This window comes from Leuciscus leuciscus (genome assembly GCF_965113295.1).
Source record: "Leuciscus leuciscus genome assembly, chromosome: 3".
Classification (NCBI taxonomy): domain Eukaryota; kingdom Metazoa; phylum Chordata; class Actinopteri; order Cypriniformes; family Leuciscidae; genus Leuciscus; species Leuciscus leuciscus.
The window spans coordinates 51,965,903-51,990,789 of NC_138727.1; the positions used below are offsets into that span (position 1 = coordinate 51,965,903).

Sequence of the window (24,887 nt, forward strand, 5' to 3'; positions counted from 1 at the left end):
CGGTCCCTAAATGTGCTAATGTCCAATATCAAGCCAATTTTTACATTTAGTCATTTAGCAGACGCTTTATCCAAAGCGATTTACAGTTAAACTAACAATAGGAGGACAATATGCAAGTGCTGTGACAGTTTAAGCTAATGCAATACACGTATGCATACTATATATATATATGTGTTGATTTTATGCCAGTATATCACGAAACGCTCAGCATGAAACTTTGCGCGTTAAGTTCATATTCTGAGTCCATCTTCTTGCCTGTAGCCTATATAATAGCCTACAGCCTACTTCCCTAATAAGGTGCAAGATTGGTCTTTCATATCACTATCAACGGAAGGGAAATCCTTGAGTATGAGGTATTGAGGGAAACCGATTATAATCCTGTTCATGGTAGAGAAAGCTGATGACATGTAGAATACACAGGGAAAGTAACAATGAAGTTATTGAATGAAACATAAACACAGCTTTTGTGTGTTTATCATCTTTTCCGCATATACTGACACAGATAATCATTTTCATTTTATGAATGAATGTCTTCGTCAGCAACAAGCGCTTTTGCACCATCTGATGGTGAGGTCGACTAACAGCAGATGGAGAGTATGCTCGCAATCTACTGCTTTTCCTGCAGTTCATGGACGTCAATGTTGAATTTACTGTCGAATTTGAACCACTGAATTTGTGGAAGCGAATTTGCAAAGCGAAATAAAATGGACCGAAAATTGCCTGTTGAATATTATTGGTTGTATTTTTAAACAGTTTGAATATTTTGGAAGTGAAATATGAAAGGTGAATATGGATTATTGAATTTTTAATAATGAAAAGGTGTTTGAAATGTTTTTAATTGAAATATTCACAGCTTAAATATTCAACCATGTTGAATTTTAGCCCATAAAAATGTAAGCACTAAAAATACAATGCATTAAAATGCAAGCATGGTTAATGCAATGCCTATTTTTTTTCAAGTAGTGCAATTCAACAGGCTTTTTATTTCAAAAACATTTGACATTATTCTACTTCCATACAACTCTGTGTTTATAAAGCACATTTGTTGTGGCAAGAGAATCTATGATTTGGGCTGTGTTTCCCAAAAACATTGCAAGCCTAATTTGACCGTACAAACTATTTGTTGCAGTTGGTGATCAAGTTAGGCTTAAGATGCTTTTGGGAAACACAGCCCTGGTTATGTTTCGATGATGAAATTACTAGTGACCTGATCCAATGATGTCACCCATAATTATAAACTGACTATCCAAATGCTTTAATTTTTCACTACAGTAACCACTTCCAGGAATGTTTTAGGAATCTGAAGGTTTTAAAATCACACACAGACATCAATAATCTACATATGAATCTCAACAATGGTGACAATCAAACAAATGCTTAATGTTGCAGTGTATGATGGGAGCCACCAATCAGAACGCATCAATGGCTCACATCATGCACTGCAGCATGAATAAATTATGCAGCTGAATTATCCTGTAATTTTCATTGTTTGCTTTTATTTTGCTATTGTTTTGTTATGACTATAGTAGCTTGTTTTTTGATGTTCAGAGTTGATCTGTTTGTCACTAGTTTGTTTATCATCACCATTGTTGAGATTCATATGCTGATTCTTAATGTCTGTGTGTTTAAACACAAACACAATAACTTCTGTGCACAAAGTATTTTACAATTTTTTTGATATTGCCGTTGGATCTCAAACTGTAGAATCTCAGAGCTACAATCACCAATATTAAAACAAGACATCAAGTATATAGTCAAAGATTCATGCTGATAATGGCATTGTCATCAAAACATATTGTGAGCAGGTCATGTTTTCTCTTGCAGTAACAAATGTGCTTTATAAACACAGAGTTGGAACAGTCAGAGAAAAACTAATATTAAAAAATGAAAAGGGTCAAGAGCCCAACTAAAGCAAACACTGACCACCATAATGGTAACTTGAAAAGAAAAATTCCATACAACATTACCGTCTAAACTTCTGTTGAATCTCAATAACTTTTGTAGATGTATGACAGAAATAAAGTCAAACTGGTAACAATAAGTGCAACAATGGGTAATGACTGGAAGTCAGTTGTAGTTCTTGTGTTTCTCTTTTTTCTGTTATTGTTTTTTTCTCTTTCCGTCAATGATTCTGCTTATTAACATCAGGTATCTTCAATAATGCTCAATCATCACTTAATAAATCACTTAATTATCTCATTAAATTCAACACTGCTTCAGTGTTAACTTAATTATCTCATTAACTTCAACACTGCTTCAGTGTTAATTTTAACACTCTGTAGTGTGGACACATATGTACACTGATGAGTGTTAATTTAACACTGGGGATTTTGCTGTGTAGTGTTTTAGAGTTTGATCGCTCCAGCAAACTTTTTTCCTTTCTCCCAGAAATATATCAAATCTATTTCTATTTTATTTTTGTTTCTGGACACGTTTTACTGTTTGTATCCTATACAGAATCTAGGAAAAGTGTAAGTTTTTGTTTTAAAATGCTGTGTTAAGTTTTATAGTTGAGTGATGTCATATCCACTGCTGAGTCATCCAATCGCGTCTCGCTCAATGCTCAGAACAGCTTTGGATTTGAGCGAGACAGGTATGTTATAAATGAGCTCTGAAGTAAAGTGTTTAAATTTAAGAAATTAAGTAAAAATGGCGATCAATATCGGTGGATGACGTGTTTTAATGATGGATTGAGTAAGAGTAGTGTGCTGGAATATTAATATTTTTGTGCATATTCTGAGTTTTGTGTTAATTAGCTCTTAATGTGTTGGTTCAAATTGCCGCCCGCGCGCCATTTTGAACGGCGGGTTTCTAAAGTAATATAGTTCATAAATATTATTAAAAAGGGTGTAATACGCTCAAATAATATCATGCAGTTACCTTTGTCGAAGTATATTGTCTTTATCTGTCTAGTATTGTGTACTGTGTACTTGAAATAGTTTAGAGCAGATGCAGTTACAGTGTTAATGGGGCAGGGGTTCACTTTTCTATCTTTTCACACTCCTCACTGAGACCACAGAACTGAGAGTGTGTCGAGTGTATTAATCCCTGTCCTGTCTTTAATAAACTGCAGGTATGTAATATTGCAACAGAGAAAATACCACTATACGATCATATGTCATTGTAATGTTAGATTGAAGCATGTCTTGATTTGAATATGTGTCTGAGATGTGTTGTATGTAATTTGTGGTGTATGTTATGAAAGAAAACAAACAAAAAGAGTGTTTTGTTAATGTTTTATTAGTAAATGCTCAGAACAGCTTTGGATTTGAGCGAGACAGAGACCACAGAACTGAGAGTGTGTCGAGTGTATTAATCCCTGTGCTGTATTTCATAAACTGCAGACGTGATCCCCTGAAGAGCCTGGTGTCGGTGGTTCTTTTGCGGTGCTGGGTGAAATCCGCTACATGTACACCTGTAAATAACATATCTGTACATTCACAAAACTATTATATATATATGTGACCCGCTCTGGCGAAATGAGTCGGAAGTCGCAACGTTCCATTTTAAAGGACAATTCCGGTATTTAACACATTGAGTCTATTTTGTAGTTTGTTTTGGATGAACAAGAGTGGTGGACAAAGAAATTTTGACAATGGTTCCTGTCTCGACTTTTTGACTATTTTAGAATTGCCCATGACCGCTTTAGAATGGGAGTCTATGGCCATGCACAAACATGCCCTTAAAACAACCCTTAACGTTCGTTTTCAAAACTGTTCAACTCACCGAGTGGTTAGTGGTGTTTGAGTCTCGATTCACTTGAGAATGAAAAAAACTTACTACAGTATTCCATCCGTTGCTCCTCGAAATACCAGCACTTCTGAGGTACATTTTCCATTATTATTATTCCTCACAGCGCTGCGAGACAGTGTAAACAAGTACAATGATCTGATTAAACTTGTGTTTTCTCGAGCTGATATGTGGACGTTCACAGTTTGCATGGATGCCTCATTAATTTGCGTTTGAATAGCGCGCGCTCTCCGTGGGCGGGGCAGATTAAAAATAATTAGATTTTTAACATGAACTGAGAAAATTTGTTTTTTATATAAATTACTTCATTTAAAAGAAGATAATTCAAGCTTCATGCCTGTGTGTCTGTATGCCTGTTTGACTGAGTATTCGCTGAGTTATGGTTCATTTTCGGACGTGTTTCAGAATGGACTACACTGACAGAGAGAAGGCAGAACTCGCTTCGTGTTTATTTTTCTTTATTTGGCAAAAAGCAAAACACTTTGTTTTTATTGTGAGTAAACACAAAAATAATACACATTTAACAGAATCGATTGATGTATGAAACGTGTTTGTAATATCAAAGTCAACAGAGCAAAATGAATCTCTTTTGAACTGATAAAAAAAAAGCGAGCTGGTATCGCCGGCGATACCGCCGACCCCAGGGGGTTAAATGACTATTAAAGTTTACAAAGTTTTACTAAATTCGCTGGAAATGAACATTGCTTTTCTCAACTCCTCTCGTCACCTCTGAGCATTTCCCGGGTATCCCCTGAAACGTCACTATCTCTGCTCCCCAAATATGGTGTTACACGTTGTATAGAACCAATCAAAAAGCTTAGAAATGTACACAAACGCTGATCATTTGTCAATGGGAAGCCCCATTTCGACTGACCGGCACACGATTGGTCCAGCCATCCTCCTGTCAGACTCGCAGCGCTCTGTGTAAACAAGCTAGCAGATCTCCTCAGAAAGATTAAATATTATTAATTTGAGAAATGTCGCTGTCAAAAAAGAGCAAAGGCGCCAAAGCGTTGAACTCACTGGAGGTTTCTAACCTAAGCTCTGCTGCTGGTCAGCAAGAGTGGCTAAGGCTAGTCAGGGATTTTTTTGGATCTGGAGACGTGTCATCCTCTGATGACAGCGACAGCAAAAGTGACAGCCCTGTGGAAGAGGATCACGACGATGAGGAAAATGTTGAACAGCCTGTGACTGATGTTGGGGAAGTTAATAGGGTCATGTTTAGTTGTGAAGCAGTTAGTAGTGAGCGAGATGACGAGTTGGCAAAAATATGTGCATTTTGCTATAAAGGGTGTAAACTCAACGATGGAGAGCCGTGTTTTCGGTCATTTGATGAAGATTTCGTTTACGAGATACGTCTGTCTATGGCCTCTCTCACCGAATACGAGAAAGACCTGGTCCTGATGGGGAAACTGAGTTGCCACTTTCACAATTCCAAGATGACAAGATGCTCAAAGAAGAAAGTGCAGCAAGAGTGTCAGCACCAAAGGACAGACAATTATGTTAATGGCAAGAGAGTCTGTCGAGAGACATTCACGTTTTTACATTGGTAAGTAACTTTAAAAATGTAAGCAGCTCTTAATTCAGAACTAGCTATTTTGGCGAAATGCATTGCTCTGCATTTTAGTGACAGTGGGTTGTTCTTGTTTTTATTTTAGCATAAGCCAAAAGAAGTTGACAGCTCTCCTGAAGCATTACAAAGAACATGGGTTGACCCCCCGTGTAAAAACATTCGGTGGCCGTCAGAAATCAGACAAGCGCCTGCTCACGCATGATGACATCTGTTGTATCATTCATTGTCAGCTTCGCGGAGCTTCACGGACTGGTTCTTCCAGGTCGAGTCCCTGGCTACAAACGTTTTGATATCAAGTTGCTGCCCTCTCATTACACCAAGGCCACAGTTTTTCGTGCCTATGAACAGGCTTTATTAATGAGCATTTCAGTGCTGAATTGATAAACCTATTATGCTGAAAAATAACTTAACAATGTGATAATGAATGTTATTCATTAGTTTGCACATGTAGCCTATGCTTGGTGAGTGATCTTTAGTGAAAGGCTTGTCAGTTAATGATAGACTGTAATTGCTGGAAATTTTTTAAAGTGCATTAATAGTGCATCAAACCCAAATTGAGGAAGTTCTTCCCAAACGTTGTTTTATCAGAACATCGGGTGGTCAACATTGTGACCTTTCAGCGCCTGTGGAAGACCCTTGTGCCCTACATAGTCCGGACGAAGCCAATGACTGACTTTTGTTGGGAATGCCAAAAAAACAACTCAACCATCTACAAGTCTGCCAACCTGACCGAAGCAGAGAAATCCGAGCGATGAGGAAACCAGGAAGACCACCTCATGAAAGTGATATTAGAACACTCACTGTATCAATACATGGTTCAGAAAGCCAAGGATACTGTAAAAGACCATGGCATTCATGAACTCGGTCCTTGTGATCCATGCTCCCGAGAAATCACAATGCATTACTCGTTTGATTTTGCCCAGCAGGTGCATTTTCCCTCTAATCCACTTCAGCCCGGTCCTATGTACTTCTTGACCCCTCGAAAATGTGGCTTGTTTGGCATTAACTGTGAGGCTATTCCAAGACAGTTTAACTGAGAGCGTATGCATCACCAAAGGGCCAAATGCTGTGGTGTCATTCCTTGATAATTTCTTCACTCAATATGGCATGGGTGAAAAGCATGTCCAGCTACATTGTGACAACTGTGTAGACCAGAACAAGAACAATACTGTGCTACAGTGCCTGCTATGGAGAGTTCTTCATGGATTGCATGAAACAATTTCATTGAACTTTCTCATTGTGGGCCATACAAAGTTTGCACCAGATTGGGCATTTGGCTTGGTGAAACAAAGCTATCGCCGAAAGATATCATGTCTGGACGATAATGTTGATGTTGTTCGAAGCAGCACACTGACTGGAGTTAACATCCCGCAACTGGTTGGACAGGAAGATGGGGAAGTCATAGTGAAGCAGCGTGATTGGCAGTCATTCCTGAAGCCATTCTTCCGACATCTCCCAGGAATAACCCGACACCAGGATTATCGGTATGTAATTTATGGTACTATAATACTAATGGCATATGTCTATTATGCTCAAGTGCTGTGTGTGTGGGTGTGTGCTTCTGTGTTACATGGGAATCTGCATATAATAGTGAATGTATCTTTTACAACTAGTTTTCCCCAATCTGCTGTGTTTTTCAGAATGAGCAGTGACCATCCTGGCTGGGTATTTTACAAGGCCTTTGCCACCTCTGAGGAACAAGGAATATGCTTGCTCCAAGAGGACGCACCACCAATCCAGAGACCCCCTGTCATCAAGCTCCCTGGCCTGGATTTGAAAAGAAAGACTTATCTGTACCAAAATATCCGTGAGTTTTGCACAGAAAATACAAAGGACATTACATGCCCAAAACCAGTTGAGAAAGTAAGTTGTCCCTCTCCCTGCCCAGCTAAGAAGAAAAGAGCTGAAATGTGAATTTAATGTCCAATTTGAATCTGAGTGAGTGTATTTTTTGTGTATGGATGTGAGTGAGTGCAATTATTGTGTGAGAGTATTTATCTGCAAGGAGAATCCATTACAATGTGTTTGATTTATTTTAATACAATATTTAACTGTTGGTATCTCCGTTATGAATTTGTTACACTGTTATTGTCAACTAGCCTACACAAAGATATGATTGCATAGGCTAGCATTATTTGTTCTCTGTTTCATTGTCTCTCTGCCTCTCTCACTCTCTCTCTCACACACACACACACACACACACACACACACACACACACACACACACACACACACACACACACACACACACACACCCTTTCTCTCAAGCAAAAATGTAGCACCTCTGTTCAATCTTTCTGATTTTAGTACATTTTTGTAAAAGTGCCTTTTAAATTATTTATTCAAATAAAAACTTTAAAATAATTTGAGCTTCAGCCTGGTTTAATAGCATTTTTATATATTAATGTCTTTGGTCAAATTAAGCTGTAAAATAAATAGTTTATCCCTTTAAATGCAATGGATTTTGAAAGATATCAACAAAAAAACGGGCAAAAAACTTTAAAAGCGATTTTCTCAGGTTTTCAAATGGAAAAAGAGGGCAGACGACCATAATTAAAATGTGTATATCTTTACAACCATTCAAGGTATGACTTTGACTAGGATATCATTTGAAAACTTGAAAGCTCTTTCCATTAATACCAAAATCTTAATTTTGAAATTTGGGTCACTGTGACTCATTTTGCTGGATCAGGTCACATATGTTTCTGTCTATAAATCTTTTACTGTATTATATTGCATTATTTAAATAGTTTTCTTTATAATATTATTTTTGTGTTATATTTCTATAGTTTAATTCCTACATATCTCTGTACTTTCCTTCTGCACTGGAAGCTTCTGTCACCAAGAAAGTCACTGTGTGTGTGTGTGTGCGTGCGTGTGCGTGCGTGCGTGCGTGTGCGTGTGCGTGTGGTGTGCGTGTGCGTGTGTGTGTAAACATACTTGGCAATAAAGTTATTTCTGATTCTCAATTTGATATCCACATTTTCTGTTATTTTTACAACGCGAGTCAATAATCAGAGTCTGAGGAATGAATGACACTTGAAATGTCCATCTTAATGAGGAAGTTAAGAAGGGAATGTTGGGGTTAGTCATGAAGGGTTGCGTCGAGCTTAAAAACATTACAGCAACATCACAGTCCTTGAGTTAAAACTGATACAATCCTGATATTGAATTACCATTAAGATGCTACTGTATAGAAGGTCATAGAAAATGCATTGTATAGGAACTGGACATGTAAGCTATTTTTAGGTATATATTTGTATTTGAATTTGAATTTGAAGAGGAAACAACAGACTTGGGTTCATATTTCCTCATCAGCTTGATGGACAGATAACTTCTCTATAAACATCACATCTACTGTAAACACACACAAATATCATCTTGAGTCAGTCGTGTCGGGTGATGATCACTGTATATCAGCTTATATCAGGTAAGATGTTATTTATGCTCATAATGATTCTCATCAGTCTCTTTAAATCAAACACACTGTGGCATGTGTTGATGTGTGATCATGGACGTGATTTGACGTCATTTGTGTGGAATTTTAGTGGAGTAAATTGACAAGGTCAGCACTCTTAAGCCATTTACATTTAGAGAGAAATCTTTAGGAATTTCACAAAATGTCAGGTGTGATGTTTTTGGAAACTGCATGTTTGATTCATGTATAATTTCTGTCCCCTGTTTAGGCTTACTATGATTTTCCATAATTTCAATACAGTTTTTAATTACCCTGAAAACATTTGAAATCTGAGAATCCTTTCATGCTTTATTGAATTATTATTTTACAATAAATGATTCAATCTCTTTATAACATTTAAATTCAGAGCAGATTTGTCATGTTTGACACAAAGGGGAAACAAACAGCAGGAATATGCATCAGTGGCAAAGCTAATTAGTTTTTTTCCAACTAAGGAAAATCTTTTGGATAAAGAGAAATACATCGGACTGTCAGAATCGACGATGACGTCCTCTCTTCAAAAAGGCGAGTATTTTGTCATTTTTTAGCATTTAAATGTTGGTTCACACTGCCTCAAAAACATGCGTGAGAAAAACTGTTGATTTATGAATTTCATTTCAATTCAGTGCAATACATTTTCATTTGCTTTATTTTTTTAAATTATTATAATTAAAATAATAATAAATGTATAAAATAATTGAACAGAGCACCGATCTCTGTTACGCTGTAAAAGTATAAACTGTGATTTTTGCTTGTCTTTTTTTTTTTTATTGAAAGTTAATATAACACACAAGCAGAACCACAAATTATTTGTTTAATAAATATTCTGCCCAGTCTGGTTATTCTTTTAGGCGTTAATAAGAATGTAATTGTAAATGTAACTGTATATTTGAACCAGAAACTGATTCAGAAGAAGTGAAAGAGTGAATTAGGCTCGTCTACAAGTCGATGTATCAGAATGTGTTTTATGTATCACTCTCTACAGCGTCGGGCTCATAACGGTAATAAATATGATTAGCCTTTTACCTAAATACGTTATCAAACAGCCTATAATGTGTTGCTAATGTTACACAAACCATGTTTTCCTGTTCATCTCAGTCTGCCTTCTAACAATCAGCATCCTTACAAAGGCTTTGAACAACTCGTGTCATAAACTTTTAATTGGGTTGATATAATCCCTCTATATTTGTGACAATATCTTGCACTTGACCAAGCTTGAGTCACACACAGACTTCAACACTCAGCATGCAAAACACGATACAATGAATGATAGCTAAGTCAAGAGTAAATCTAAAGTAAATTATCAAGTACCCTCATTTATTTTTTTAGCTACTAGAACTCTTGTGTAAGTGAACTATACTAACTAAGCCTTTGTCAGTACAACACATTCCTATTTCACTTAACTTTCTTTTTTAAAGCAATCGGTTTGCATGCTTTTTTAAGTAAGTCTAACTAATTCGATTTTACAGTGTATAATCAGCTACTTCGCTCTTGAATGGTTCCATATACTGAGACTAAATTATCTTAATTATCTTAATGCTAAAATATATTAGCTTTTCGCCACACAGAGTAATTGAGCATCTGAAGCATCAAATTTGGTTTGACAACATTTTTGGTTTCACAACTTTTTTGGTTTGACTTTTTTTTTTTTTTTTTTTTGCAAAGGTCCTTTGTGTGGTAACATCTACATTTCATGCAAGTAAAAACTGTAATTTAATCTCACTACATCAACCTGTGTTAGATACATTAGAAACAGATCTACAGGTTACCACCATACCTGTCAACACTCCCGTTTTTCCCGGGTTTCTCCCGTTTTTTTAGCCCTATCTCCCGGACCCCTCCCGGTTTGTTATTTCTCTCGGGAAACTCTGGTAATTTGCATGGCTCAAACTCCTTTGTGAATAATCGGACCAATATGTTTGTCTAATGTTGACCAGTTGCCAGATCTTGTATGAAATGCATTATATTCACACAATCCACACACCATATACAATTTCAACCCGTTTGTCACCTCAACCTGGCAACCTATAACACACCCGAAAGCGAGTCGATAGACATGGCAGGTGAAGGCGGTGTCCCCACAAAAAAAATTAAGTACAGTTGTAAATTTATGTTTTCATTTATGGGTATTGCAATGCAAATAATACACTTAACACGTGCAGTACACGTAACAGCATGAGCCTACCTCTTGCTATTCTCCTTTTAGTGTGTTAGGGTCTGTTCAGAGAGACAGAAAACATCTGACTTTAATTAATTTAGTTGTTTGTAGTCTAAACATAAAAAGACACAAGATTTGTTTTATAAGAAAACCACTTTCATGGCATTGTGCTGATGTTTAAGTCATTAAACATTGTTATATTTGTCCTCTTTTTTCATGCCAGGTGTTGTACGGTCACTGTTGACTATCATCACTTTAATCCTGTGTAAGTGTAAGCCAGTGGTGTTTGCTTCAAACTCTCGGTTGACCCTGTGAACTGTATTACATTTTTTCTACTATTGATTACATACATTTCTCTGTGTTTAGTCATAGTCAAATACGCAGTTGTCTATGTAACTAATACACAGTTAATCTGCATTCCTATTACAAGACTCACAGTGTTTTGGGCTGTTGGGAGAAACTACAGAATTTGTGATTTTTATTTTAATGTGATTTTTTTTAGGGATTAATTTGGCTTTAGAATGGGGTTGTCACTCTCATAAGTTAAAAGTAGGAATTTAGAAAATATTTTATACATTTTAAAGTACGATTACTATATATATTATTGTGATATAACTATCTGTTGAATGAAAAGGACATTTCTCAGTTTTGTTAAACAGTGTAAACTCATGTGTTTCAAATTAAATGTGCTAAACATGCTGAAGATAAATTTACCTGGTTTGTATTTGTGTATTCTGACTTTGATCACATCTTTCTGGTCCTCAGGTTTAACATCCACCACTTCCACTGAATCAAGAGCAGAAGTTAGTCCGGTTTTGGACTGTGATCTTGATAGTGACACGTACATCTGCACTGGTGCTCAGTATCGCATGCACTGCAACACAACAATGCATCGTTTCTACTACCAGAGATCCCAAAACCAAGACCAATACCAGTGTACGAATAATAACTGTACCTGTGTTGGTAATAAGGACACCTGTAACTGCTCTATTAGCACTTTGTCCTCCTGCTTCTGTGAGACTTACATCAATAACATCACTAACCCTACAGCAGTTACTCCAGTCACAGACCCTGACTGTGAGCTTTATAAAGACACATACGTCTGCACTGGTGCTCAGTACCGCATGTACTGCAACACAACAATGCATGATTTCTCATACCAGAGATATCAGAACCAAGACCAGTACCAGTGCTGGAATGGGATCATCAACACAAATATTTATTTGAAAAAAAATGTATTTGACTTTATGAGTAATGGCTGTAACTGTATTGGTAATAAGGATACCTGTACATGCTCTAGTAACACTTTCTCCTCCTGCTTCTGTGAGACGTACGGTAATATCATTGCTCTCACTACAGCAGTTCCTCCAGTCTATGACTGTGTGCTTTATAACGACACGTACGTCTGCACTGGTGCTCAATATCGCATGTACTGCAACACAACAATGCAAGATTTCTATTACAACCAAAATGAGCGCCGTTGTAGAAGTAATAACAGTAACTGTATTGGTAATAATGACACCTGTACATGCTCTAGTAGCACTTTCTCCTCCTGCTTCTGTGAGACTTACGGTAATATCATTGCTCTCACTACAGCAGTTAAACCAGTCTATGACTGTGTGCTTTATAATGACACATCATACATCTGCACTGGTGCTCAGTATCACATGTACTGCAACACAAGTGTACAGGATTTCCATTATAATATAAACCATTACCACTGTTTTAATAATAACTGTAACTGCATTGGTAATAAGGACACCTGTACATGTTCCTATAATACTTCATCCTCCTGCTTCTGTACTAATCATAGCAATAGCATCCCTGCAGCAGTTCCTCCAGTCTATGACTGTGTGCTTTATAACGACACATACATCTGCACTGGTGCTCAGTACCGCATGTACTGCAACACAAGAATGCATGATTTCAACTACCAGAGATATCAGAACCAAAACCAATATCAGTACGAATGTATGAGTGGTAACTGTAACTGTATTGGTAATAAGGACACCTGTACATGCTCTAGTAGCGCTTTCTCCTCCTGCTTCTGTGAGACTTACGGTAATATCATTGCTCTCACTACAGCAGTTAGTCCAGTCTATGACTGTGTGCTTTATAATGACACATACATCTGTACTGGTGCTCAGTACCGCATGTACTGCAACACAAAAATGCATGACTTGTATTACAGTAGAAATAAGCATCGCTGTACGAGTGATATCTGTGACTGCATTGGTAATAAGGACACCTGTACATGCTATAGTCGAACCTCCTCCTGCTTCTGTGAGAATAACACCCCGACCACACTCAGTCCAACTACTACAGGTGAGCATATGTAGACTGGAATGTGGTGTTTGATTTTACTGTATTCATGTTGTAATGATGAATTCCCTCATTGCAGTTCTGGATAACATTCTGCCAGATCAATGCAGGGTAAGCTTATTTTTTTTCATTTTCAAAGTGCACAGAGAATTTCACTTTTATTTATAAAGCTCAATTGTGATTTCAGAGTCAGATTTCTGCAGGATGTTTTCAAAATCTTCTTGACAACATGGAGAACATTACAGCTCAAGTGCTCCCTTTGGATGTAAGCTTTTAAGAGAGAAATCATAAAATAACAAAATATCAGTAATTTATGATAACAGAACATTTAATGCTGCTTGTCTGGAAGTATTGATATTCCTTCATAAGCGTTTTTGTATCATAACCAATTAGGTTGTGACTACAATTTTGGATGTGGCTCTTAACACTTCAGAGATTCAATCAGCTGACTCGACAGAACTAGTGACATTTGGAAACCGTGTGTTAAAAGCCAGTGAGAAGCTCATATCTTCACTGGTGAAGCCAACAGACACAAATGACAGTGTCAGTTTTACTCTTGACACCGTAGGTAAGTGAAGACGCAACTGTATCTAGAACTACACACAATTGTACATACTAAATATGCTCTAGAGGGATTGTGAAGTAATCAAGGCATCAATCATTTTAACTACTATATAGAATTTATAGAATTTGATTTATTTGTATATATAGTAATCCCTTTTTGGATTAAGGTGCAGAATCTGTCTTTTTGCAGATAGTTCCTCATGCATTTCTTGCTATGTTAAATGTAAAGTAAAAAAAAGGAGACACAAGAGTTCAGATTCTTTCACATTGTTTTCTTTAGAGGTACAAATCTTCATGATTGGACCAAAATTCACTTCCGACCAAATCCCTCAGCTGGGCACAAAAAATGCTTCTTTGGACATTGATCTCGTTGGGGTTGCAAAGAGTAACAACGGAACAAGTATGTAAAACGTATTTTTTTTTAAAACTGACATTCACCATAATTACTGACAGTGAGCAGACCTACTGTACACTTTCTAAAATTAACTGCATTTCACTGATGAAATCACAAAACAAAATGCACACAAACGTGTGCCTGCACTTGTTATACAATCACTGATGAACATCTTCATTAAGGAATAATAAAAAAAATAATAATAATAAAACATTTTCCTAAAGGGTAGGATAACATTCTCTAAAAAACGTCTAAAAATGTTTAGTGATAACATCGTTAAAACATTGTCCCCTAACATTCTTAAAAAGTTTTTAGTGGGAATTTCCCAGCAGGCGCTGGACATGGACAACTCCAGAAACATGCTAAATATAAAAATAATAACACATGATCAATGTTTAGACACTGGATGATGAGATCAGTGATTAAGGTCACTAGATGGTGATCCATAACTAGCCAAACCACCTGATCACATTTTCTCTTGGCTTTTTCATGATAATGGATGTGTCTTATAAACACACTGTCAAAAAAATTTAATAATGTTAAAGAGTCAAGGGTTAAAAGGCCAATTAAATCAAAAGCTGAAACATTTTCAACAAATCATCTACAACATCTAAACCTCTGTTTATACTCAAATCTTCAACATCTAAACATATTTTAATTCTCAATAAGAGCAAACAAGTGAACGTGTTTGTAAGATTTTTTCTTTTCCATTTTTCGTGTTCAATTTTTTGGTTCCGTTTTCACCCCTACTTAAGTTAAACTCATGTGCCTTGAGCAGGGAGAACGCTCTCTCAAGGAACATTTAGGAACATTTCTGCATCTCGCCCATCAGACCACCTTCCCGGATAACTGTCTGTGCATGTGTGGCGGCGTTGAGTCCGACATCCAGGAACTTGCACAGGCAGTTATCCGAGGAGGATCATCGAGTGAGCTTCGCGACATATGTGGAGTGGGTGCTGGCGTCCTGTGGATCAGCGTTCACATCCTGGAAGCCGCCAGCCCCATTCCCCATCCAGTGCCCAGCCAGAACCACCTGGATGGCGAAGATCGACGACCTGAGCCCACCGCAGGTAGCGTGATGGAGACCGCCTGCGATGAATGAGCCCACACCCTCAAGAGGACAACGTCGTTTAGAGCCCAACCAGTGCACGCCTGACCAGGTGTGTGTGCCAGCCGAGCCATCCATCGCCAAGGGAGTGAAGGTGGCCTTCGAGGGTTCAGAAGTGAGCCCCCCGCACCTGGAAGTGAGACCTGTCGCCCAGACTCCCGCACCTGCACTCCTTCCACCCTCGACCTCGCTTCACCTTCGCTGGGGACTCACGGACTGTCTGCTGCTCTGGTCCTCCACCCCTTCCGCCCTCAGTCGCTCCAACTCCCCCTCAGACCTCCAGACCCCCACCTCGCTCTCGGGAGGTCGTCGCTGCGGCTCCGTCGCGGCCTACAGGATCTTCACCATCTCTCCACTACCTCGGCTCATCAGCTGGGCGGTGGGCTCCATCCTCGCCGTCGTCGTCCCCCATGGCGGCCCTAATCAGTATTCCTCCATGGCTCCTTCCTCCGTCAACGCCGCCGTGGGGCACCACCCTGGCTGTGGCCTGGAGGAATATCCATCAGCCCCTGCTCAAGGCCACCACTTGGCTCACTCCAACTATCACCACCCTGGACTTTGTTGTTTGTCCTCCTCCCGGTCGTCCGTTCACCTCACTAGTTCAAAATAAACTAGTGATCCACAATGTTACTGTGGAGCAATGTTGTAATGAATATACTGGTTTATTTGTTTGTTTGCTTATTCAGCTTTTAATGTTTGTTAATAAATTGCTGTTTTTGTGTTGCAGTTGTTGGTCAAGTTTCTGCTTGTAAATGTCAGTGCATTGTGCAGTTATTTGAAACCACTTCAGTAGTGTGTAAATGCATTAACTGTTAGTAAGGACACTGTTTAAAATACTGCACTTCATGTGTAGTAATTTAATAGAATTGCATAAGGTTCTTGTGTGGTTCACTACAGCTTTCAGTATTGCAGTGATAGTGTGTTCATTTAGACACAGGATTACTGCAGTTTCCAGTGTTGAACACTGTTAAACCTTTCTGTAAAAAATCTGCAGAATTCTGGCAATAACACACATTTTCCCACTAAAACAATAATATACCGTAGAAAACAATGCATTCTGGGAAATATTTGCAATTTTTGAGAAAGTAGCCCACAGGAATTTAACTAATATAATATTTGCTAATATAGTCCACTTGACAGAGTAAATGAAAACAAATGAGTGAATTGAGACACTAGCTATGTTTCCATCAACACGTTTTTATCCGAATTATGTGATATCGAATGAAAAATGCCTTATGGAAACAGTAAAATTCGATTGAATTTCTTGAATATCGACTAAAATGAAATACGGTCGGTCTCATCGGATTTTATCTTGATCGATGTACGGTTTATGCTATAAACGCTGATGGAAACGTTATTTGCCGAATAAATAATGGATTGCGGTTAAATTTTAGGTCATTTTATGGGTACAACCCGCCACAAAAGAAGAAGTTTTAGTTAATTTCCGCCCAGTTTGCACCCATTATATACTGTCTGGTTTGCACACATGGCCGGTGTCAACAAAGTGGACAAACGAGGAAACGAGACACTTTTTGAATTTAATTTAACAGAAAAATAAAACGGCTATTGTAGCAAAAATCTAAGAAATGCCATAATAGTCAAATAATGTCGCTATCAGCCAGGGGCGTAGCCATCATTTCAAAAGTGAGGGGGACAGAATGTCAAGAGTAATACCAGTTTTTTTCAGACTTTTGTTGACAGGTTTTTGCTTAATTGGCTTAATATGCTATTTATTTTTAAAGCAATAAAACAGAAAGAAAGAACGATGTTCATTACTTTATATTGCACATGCAGGGTTTTTCCTGGCTCAAAACTAGGCGGAAGGGTAAAATCCTGATCATGCATTTTAATAATAAGATAATTAAATTTGTATTTTTCATAGACCATCATATAGCCTACTGTGTTTGTGGGTGGAGCTCGGTACCCCTAGGGGGGTCCGGGGGCATGCCCCCCTGGAAGAAAATTTGTACATTTTAAAAATAAATGCATTAATCTGGTGCACTTTGAGTCACCTGAATCTGCTGTTAAAAATAAATAATCCACCCGCCAACCGCCCAAACCTATGATATTTGATCATCACATTACAATTATTCAAACTACAATTATTACATCACTGTTGGAAAACATTCTTATCAGAATACGTTTTTTACCTTTATAAAGGGCATTTTTTTTTCCTTAATTTTATTAAATGTAGCCTATGCTCCATCTTTCATTTCAAATTGAAACTTTGTTACCGTCAGTGTATTATTATCAACTATAGGCTATCAATCGCCACTTAACATTAAATTAAATTAAATTAAATCAGAATCATCCTTGCATTATCTGTGATTCCCTATTTATTATTAATATAATACTATTTATTATTATCTATCTATCTATCTGCCTGTCTGTCTTACTAAACTAAAACTTTCCAATTGAAAACCTTAAAACTTCAAGCTTTTAAAACTACTTCAAACTTTCTGGTTAGGCTTTTTCAAGAGAACTTAAAGTTTGTCATCATGTACACATGTTACAACGCTGCCTGATTCAAGCAGGCTGTTAATGCATGAAAATACAAATTCAGCATTAGGCTAACAATCACCATGTTTATTCTAATTTGAAGGGCTTTGATAACATCTGTGAAAATAAAAGACATTACGAATAAAAAAAGATTGAAAATAAACGCACGTTTTGTGCGGGTAGTGAATATTTTCAATTTCCAACGAAACTTGTTAATTATTCAACAAGAGAAATAGGCAGAGTTATTCATCATTGTGCAACACAATTCAGATACCACATGACAACTTACTTACAGCGCTTGACTTTTTCGTGAAAAAGGATCGAGTGAAGACTGAAGAGTTTGTTGTCGTTTTGAACTCATTTGCGACCTCTATGAAAAAAAATGAATTGGGCGCGGGTGCGAGCATGGGCGTGTCGTGATGCACGAGTGACTGATTACCATGGAAACGTGAAAGTCACGTATGTAGATAGACTTGACTCTTTGGATTTTAAATCTCGATGTAGGCTATACACACCCGCGAAAACCTCAGCTTGTTGTGGACACAATTGCCCTATGAAAAAGTGCGGGGGACGAATTTACATTTTATAAAAAGTGGGGGGGACACGTCCCCCGCGTCCCCCGCGTAATCTACGCCCTCACATAAGCACCTAGAGTCCTGCAATCGGTTGGGTACCCGCATAAAAGTGGCTAAAACGGGTGGATTGTGACATTCCTAAAATTTACAGGCGGGGATGCGGGCGGATAATGAACTCCTTGTAGCGGATGAAAAATATGTGTATGTCTAAATCGCCATTACACACTCGCAAATATGTGTTTTGGGCATCCTTAAAAATATTCTTGTTTGCCGTTACCCGACCGATCCTGTCAATTTAGGACCGACCCAATTAATTTTTTCCCCCTTTTAGTCCGACCGACTGGCCGGTTGTAAACTTGCGTTAAGATCGACCGATTTTTTATTTATTTATTTTTTACTCTTCAAACAACTAATACAAATGCAATAAAATAATATTAATTATATTTTAGTAGGCTACACTCTTTCTTTTAAATAAAAACCCATCAATCAAGCAAAATAATATTCAATAATTGTAGGGCAGTTGGCTAATAAGCCTATGTGTTGTAGCCCAGTCATTAAAAAACTATTTAGTTTCATCTTCATGTTTAAATAAAATAATATATATATATATATATATTTGTTTAAAATTTCATGTTGATTATATGAAAAGTGAAAAAAGCATGAATAAGATAAGATGATCCCGAATATCGGGAGACAAATGGAGTGGGCAGACATGATTTTGACCACTTTATTAAGTTTGTTTTTGTAGAAAGACTTTCTTTAAAGTGAATTTCATTTTGTATTAATTGTATCTTAATTTTAACCAATGTTTAATCAACCATTTTCCTGGATTTAATAAATAAGAACTAAATATAGCAGGCAATAATCAGTACACGGAGAGGCGCCCGCGCGTGAACTGGAGGTAGCCTAGGCTACTTTAATGGCCCAAAACAAAGCGCACTTTAGCGCTCATTAGCCCATTCATGAGGCTATTGTGATGTTGAGAGAGGTGCGAGATAAAAAAATAAAGCACTTTAAATGGAATGATTTTAGCTTGTGTGCGGTTTATCGCGGACACGGGTCAGATCTGGTGCTGAACTTTGCGGGTACGGGCGGGGGCGGGTCTCCAAAAATGGACCAGTGCAGGACTCTGCACTATTACAACTTGTGCAATATTGAACATTTGTTGGTAGATGGCACGATCCATTTTGTCTAGCAAAACTTTGTTCGCAAATGTTTGCTTGAATGTAGGGGTGTGACGATAACCGCATCACCGCAATATCGCGTTAATGAGATGCCTACCGTGGTGTGAGGTCATCACCGCACCGTTTTTTTTTTTTTTGCTGAAAGTTACATATGGTGTGTGATATGAACTATAAACACATTAATATTTGCTTATAATTTACTGTATAACTCCCAGATGAACAAAGAGAAAAGATGTCAGACGTTGTTGGTTATGTTTTGATATAATCATCATTTGACCTGAATCACAAAACTCATTTAGAGCATCTCTGACTTATATTTATATTGTTGATTACATCATCAAGTGATTCTACAACATAAGATTCAGAATTTTCTATTTATTCCAAAGGATTTCTTAAAAGGTGTTTTGATATAAAAAAAAAAAAACAACAACAAAAAAAAAAACATTTGTTTAGGCACACACAGACATCAAGATTGAGTGTATGAATCTCAACAATGGTGACAAACTAAATATTTAATTAGGAAAAGGAAATTACTAAGACAATTCAGATCATAATTTATTCATAACGCAATGCATGATGGGAGCCATGAATGAGTTTTGATTGGTAGCAACCAGAATGCACTGCAATATGCTTTATTATTGTCACCATTGTTGAGATTCACAGGCTGAATCTTGATGTCTGTGTGTCTAAATATAATCTTTTGAACAGAAGTTTTAGGAAATATTTTGGATTCTATAGAAATGCAACAAATCGTAATCATTTAAGCTATAAAACCATCAGTCTGCTGCAATCAACACTCTCTAAACTTTAGTCCTCTGTTGTAAGTCAGTTTGGATGAAAGCATCTGCTAAATGATTAAGTGCAAATTAGTTTAGTGTTTCAGGTCTAATGATGATTATGTCAAAACATAACCAACATCACCTGATCAACTTTTAACTTTGATCATCTGTCGGTTATAACTTAGTTACAACAGCCAGACAAAATCTAAAGTTAATAGTTTAAGGGTCAAGAGCCCAACTAAAGCAAAAGGTAATCACCATAATGGTAACTTAAAATTTGATTTTCTCTTTCAGTGATTCTGCTTGTTAACATCAGGTGTCTTCAATAATGGTCAATCATCACTCAATGAATCACTTAATTATCTCATTCATTTTAACACTCTTCAGTGTTCATTTAACACTCATATTTTAACACTTTAACCCTTTCAGTGTGGAGTCAAATAAACTCCCAGGAGAGTTAATTTCACACTGGAGTTTTTGCTGTGTAGGATAACATTCTCTAAAAACATCCTCAAAATGTTACAGTTAACACGTTGTTTACATTTAACCTTATAGAAACATTATTTGGAATGAGAAAACATTCTTTGAACATTACATTCAAATGTTTTCTTTAAAACATTAACCAAACTTGTAGGGAATGTTAGCAAACGTTCTGAGAACGTTCCCTGCTAGCTTGGGTGTCGCGTTTCAGGCAGGTGACAATTAAGGGGAAGCCGGTGAATTTGGACAAGGCAATATGCCGTATTTGTCGCACAAAAGTATCCATCTCGCGAGGAAATACCGTTAACTTAAGACCACATCTTAGAAAAATTAACCATCCTGTGGCGTTTGCTGGACTTAAGTGCAGCACACCTACCTTAGGTCGGCGACACACTGGCTGTGTGGCGTGTCCGTTTTTATTTCGGCTCCCATGTTAACAGTTTAGAGCTTGCACACTGCCTGCGTGAAACGCGCGTCTCAGTTGCGGCACGTGCCACGCGGAAAAACGCGTGCATGCTAGAAATAGAACCGACGCCTATTTTTCACGCGACACGCAAGCGTGTTGGAAGCGTTTCCTGGCAAAATAGAATAGGAAAACATGTTTGTATGTCATTTTGACATGAATACATATTAATAAATTACATTTTGATGTCTGAAAGTTAAGGTTTTGACATAAATGCAGATATAAATGTAATAAAATAAAAATATTATCGATTTTCAAATATTGCACCTGTCAATACAGAACGAAATATTCTGTAGCCTATTTTGCCGTCAATACTGCCGACGCTGTCTTTGCTGCTATATATTTGTTTAACATTAAGTATAGGCCTTCCACAACTCTCTCCCCATATGTCGAATATATCACCAATGAGGCTTATATGTCACCTAGCAGCAGCAGCGCTGTTTCTGGTGTGCAAAGACATAGAAAAAGCCACGCAGCTGACACGCAACAGAAACGCCACTCTCATACCACGCAGCCAGTGTGTTGCCGGCCTTAAGGCTACCTAATTAATAGTTAATTATTACCATTTACAATTTAATATTAAATGTTAATTTGTTTATTTTTTTAATAAAGAATACTGCTTTATGATTATTCATTTCCATTGTCATTTACAAGCTACATGCGGTCTTGATCGTGTCTGCAGTGTGTGATGCGGCCGCGGGTGACATTTTTTTTGGGGGGGGTTATGTCGGTTAACCGCCAAACCGCGAGATTTGTTGCTTCTTCACCGCGGTAAGAAAAAATCCCATACCGTCACAGCCCTACTTGAATGTTGTGCGATTCAGTGCGAAAATGAATGGAAACACCTTAAAATGTCTCAAATCAATTCGATATACCAATTTGATCGCAAAACAGCATGTGACATCAATACGCACAGGTTTTTATTCGCTTTAAAGCCGTTTGATGGAAACACACTTTCACCAGCTTTATTCGCATGATTTTTTTTACCGAACTTCAGATCATTTGATTGACAAGTTGATGGAAACATAGCTACTGACTACGTTTACATGCAGCCAATAACCCGTTCAAAACAGGAATATTAGCAATAACCCGTTCGCGCACGGCCATGTAAACACCGGCAAAAACCCGGATATGCTCATATCCTGGTTTTTAAAAACCCGGATATGATCCTTGGGGTACCCCTTTTCTAACCCGAATATTTGGTCATGTAAACGCGTATCGGCATATCCCCATCAAAAGGAACATTGATTTGTGTTCTGCGCATGTTCTATTCGCAAGGAATCTTGGTCTTTTGAGTAGAGACGGCGCATACAAAAACCCGCGTGCAGTATACCAGAAGTAAATAAGAAGTAGAGGTAAACATGGCGAGACGCAGCACAGCACCAGACTTTTGGAGCGAGGAGGAAAGCGCAAACAAAGGCGATCGCTATCTGCCCCGAACTATTCATTATCCGCGTGCTGCTGCTGTTGTTGTTGCCTTTGGATACAGGAAGAAGAATCAGAAATGACGCATATTGCATCTTAAGGTTGTCCGTACGTCCAGATGCTAACCGTGCGTCGCCGTTTACATCAGGATATTGCCAATTGATTACAAATTCCATGTATACAGGAGTAACTCTCTCTGCTCACGCATGTAAACAGGTTATTCCGAATGTTTCAGAAACCCCAATAGTGACCTTAACCCGACCATAACCCGAATTTTAACAGCTTGTAAACGTAGTCATGAACACCTGATAAGCAGAATCACTGAAGAACAGAGAAACAAGAACAGAAAAAAGAGAAACACAAGAACTACAACTGACTTCCAGCAACACTGAGTGTGAAACCAGTTTACAAACCAGTTTAACATTATTTCTTTCATACATGTACAAACGTTCTTGTTGAGAATTAACAGAGGTTTAGATGTTGATGTTTTATTGAAAATAATAAAGTTTCAGTATCAGTATTTGCTTTAGTTGAGCTCTTGACTTTTACATTTAAAATGTATATTTATTTATCAAAGTATCTCTGTGATTCTACAGCATGAGATCCAGCAATGTTTCAATATTAGTGTGTATATTATTAAGTACAATCAGTTATTTTGAAGGGTATTGAAATTATACAGTGCATAAAACATTTTGAACTCCTGTATTATGTAAGTTATGCAAGTAGTTTTGTATGTAAGCTTCTGTTTCTGTCACACAGGATCAGCTGCTGTGGCTTTCATGAGTTATAACACAATGGAGAATCTACTGAAGCCAGACTTCTTCAACACATCAAATGACACGATTAAAACCATGATGTCCACTGTGATCTCAGCTACTCTTCCCAAAACCACCAACACTAAACTCACCAAACCAGTTAACTTCACCCTCAAACACATTAGAGTGAGAGACTGAAATGTGTTTTTGTCCAACCGGAGAACTGATGAACATCTGAAAACATCTAATTTTCAGTGTTGTTATATTTTCTGCATGTTCTTTCTTCTTTTTGCAGGAGTTTGACCCCAACGGTTCTCTGTCCTGTGTGTACTGGAATATCAGTGAGTGGATTGTAGATGGTTGTTCTGTTTTAAAGACAAACAGCAGCTACACTGTGTGTTCCTGTGTTCATCTGTCCACATTCGCTCTCATCATGCAAACCAGCCGCCCATCAGATGTGAAAGAACATGTCAGACAGGTAAGACTTATGACGTTGTGTACCAGAAGTTTGGTGGACTAGTCATCCACCAACAGACTAGTTGATTTGAATGGTATAGATATTTGTTTTATCATTATGTGACCATATGATTTTGTTAACAAAATAAATCAATTGACATTGAAGCATGTTTTAGATTTGCTTTATTATTCTCTATTAATTCAACCAACTGTTTAAATTTTCTTTGTTAAAATCTGCAATGCTGTGAACTGAATGTGTCAACAAATAACAGGTGATAATTTAGTATCACTCAACCTCAACCACTCAATCACACTACTCAAATTCCCCACATGGGGTCACCATAATTATATAACCAAGTTTATAAACTCAAAATGAATAGTTCACAAAAAAGATCCTCACAGAAAATAAAGTAAAGCCTTATAAAGTGTAAATTTCTCCGAATTACCAATTATTACGAATGTTAGGGCACACTTTCGGGGTGAAAAAATACACTTAACACAAACACAAAAACCACTGTCAGCATGTTCATCACGTGCATTCAAACACCATTACATGAAAATGAAATATAACACTCATATGATATTATGCACGTCATTCACATCTGTTATTGTTATGTACATACACATTACATTAACGACTTACCAAACTCTTTTATAGAGACTTTTTAATGCCTGTCATGTGCATCGATCAAACATCTTCGATCATCTCGAACTCTAACCACAAAATACACATTATACATGTTACACTTTTAAGAAGGATGCAATGTCACTTCCTAGGGCAACACATTTATTTCTGTACAAAAGACATGAAAAACACAGGTCAAACAAGGAGCACTTTTCTTTGCATGTACACCGCACTTCATCACGTACTGAACGCTACTTCTATTCTGTTATTGTGTGATACCTTAAAATATTATCATAAACAATCACATGTCTGATAGCACT

General features: G+C 37.5%; 1 protein-coding gene across 4 annotated transcripts in view; it reads left to right on the top strand.

Annotated features, from left to right (window-relative positions):
- LOC309493644 (uncharacterized protein) overlaps window positions 1-24,887 on the top strand; it is a 78,151-nt gene that overhangs the window by 47,941 nt on the left and 5,323 nt on the right. The window contains exons 1-10 of one of the 4 annotated variants that reach the window (XM_082162816.1): window positions 8,648-8,753; window positions 9,236-9,305; window positions 11,162-11,203; window positions 11,704-13,263; window positions 13,340-13,371; window positions 13,448-13,525; window positions 13,654-13,828; window positions 14,105-14,224; window positions 23,491-23,672; window positions 23,782-23,964. In XM_082162816.1, the coding sequence (XP_082018942.1) occupies window positions 9,284-9,305; window positions 11,162-11,203; window positions 11,704-13,263; window positions 13,340-13,371; window positions 13,448-13,525; window positions 13,654-13,828; window positions 14,105-14,224; window positions 23,491-23,672; window positions 23,782-23,964 (2,394 nt within the window). In that variant the 5' untranslated portion in view covers window positions 8,648-8,753; window positions 9,236-9,283. Of the gene's footprint in view, window positions 1-8,647; window positions 8,754-8,824; window positions 8,889-9,235; window positions 9,306-11,161; window positions 11,204-11,703; window positions 13,264-13,339; window positions 13,372-13,447; window positions 13,526-13,653; window positions 13,829-14,104; window positions 14,225-23,490; window positions 23,673-23,781; window positions 23,965-24,887 lie in introns of those variants that run through there. The other 3 variants (XM_082162817.1, XM_082162818.1, XM_082162815.1) reach the window with 3 other exon arrangements.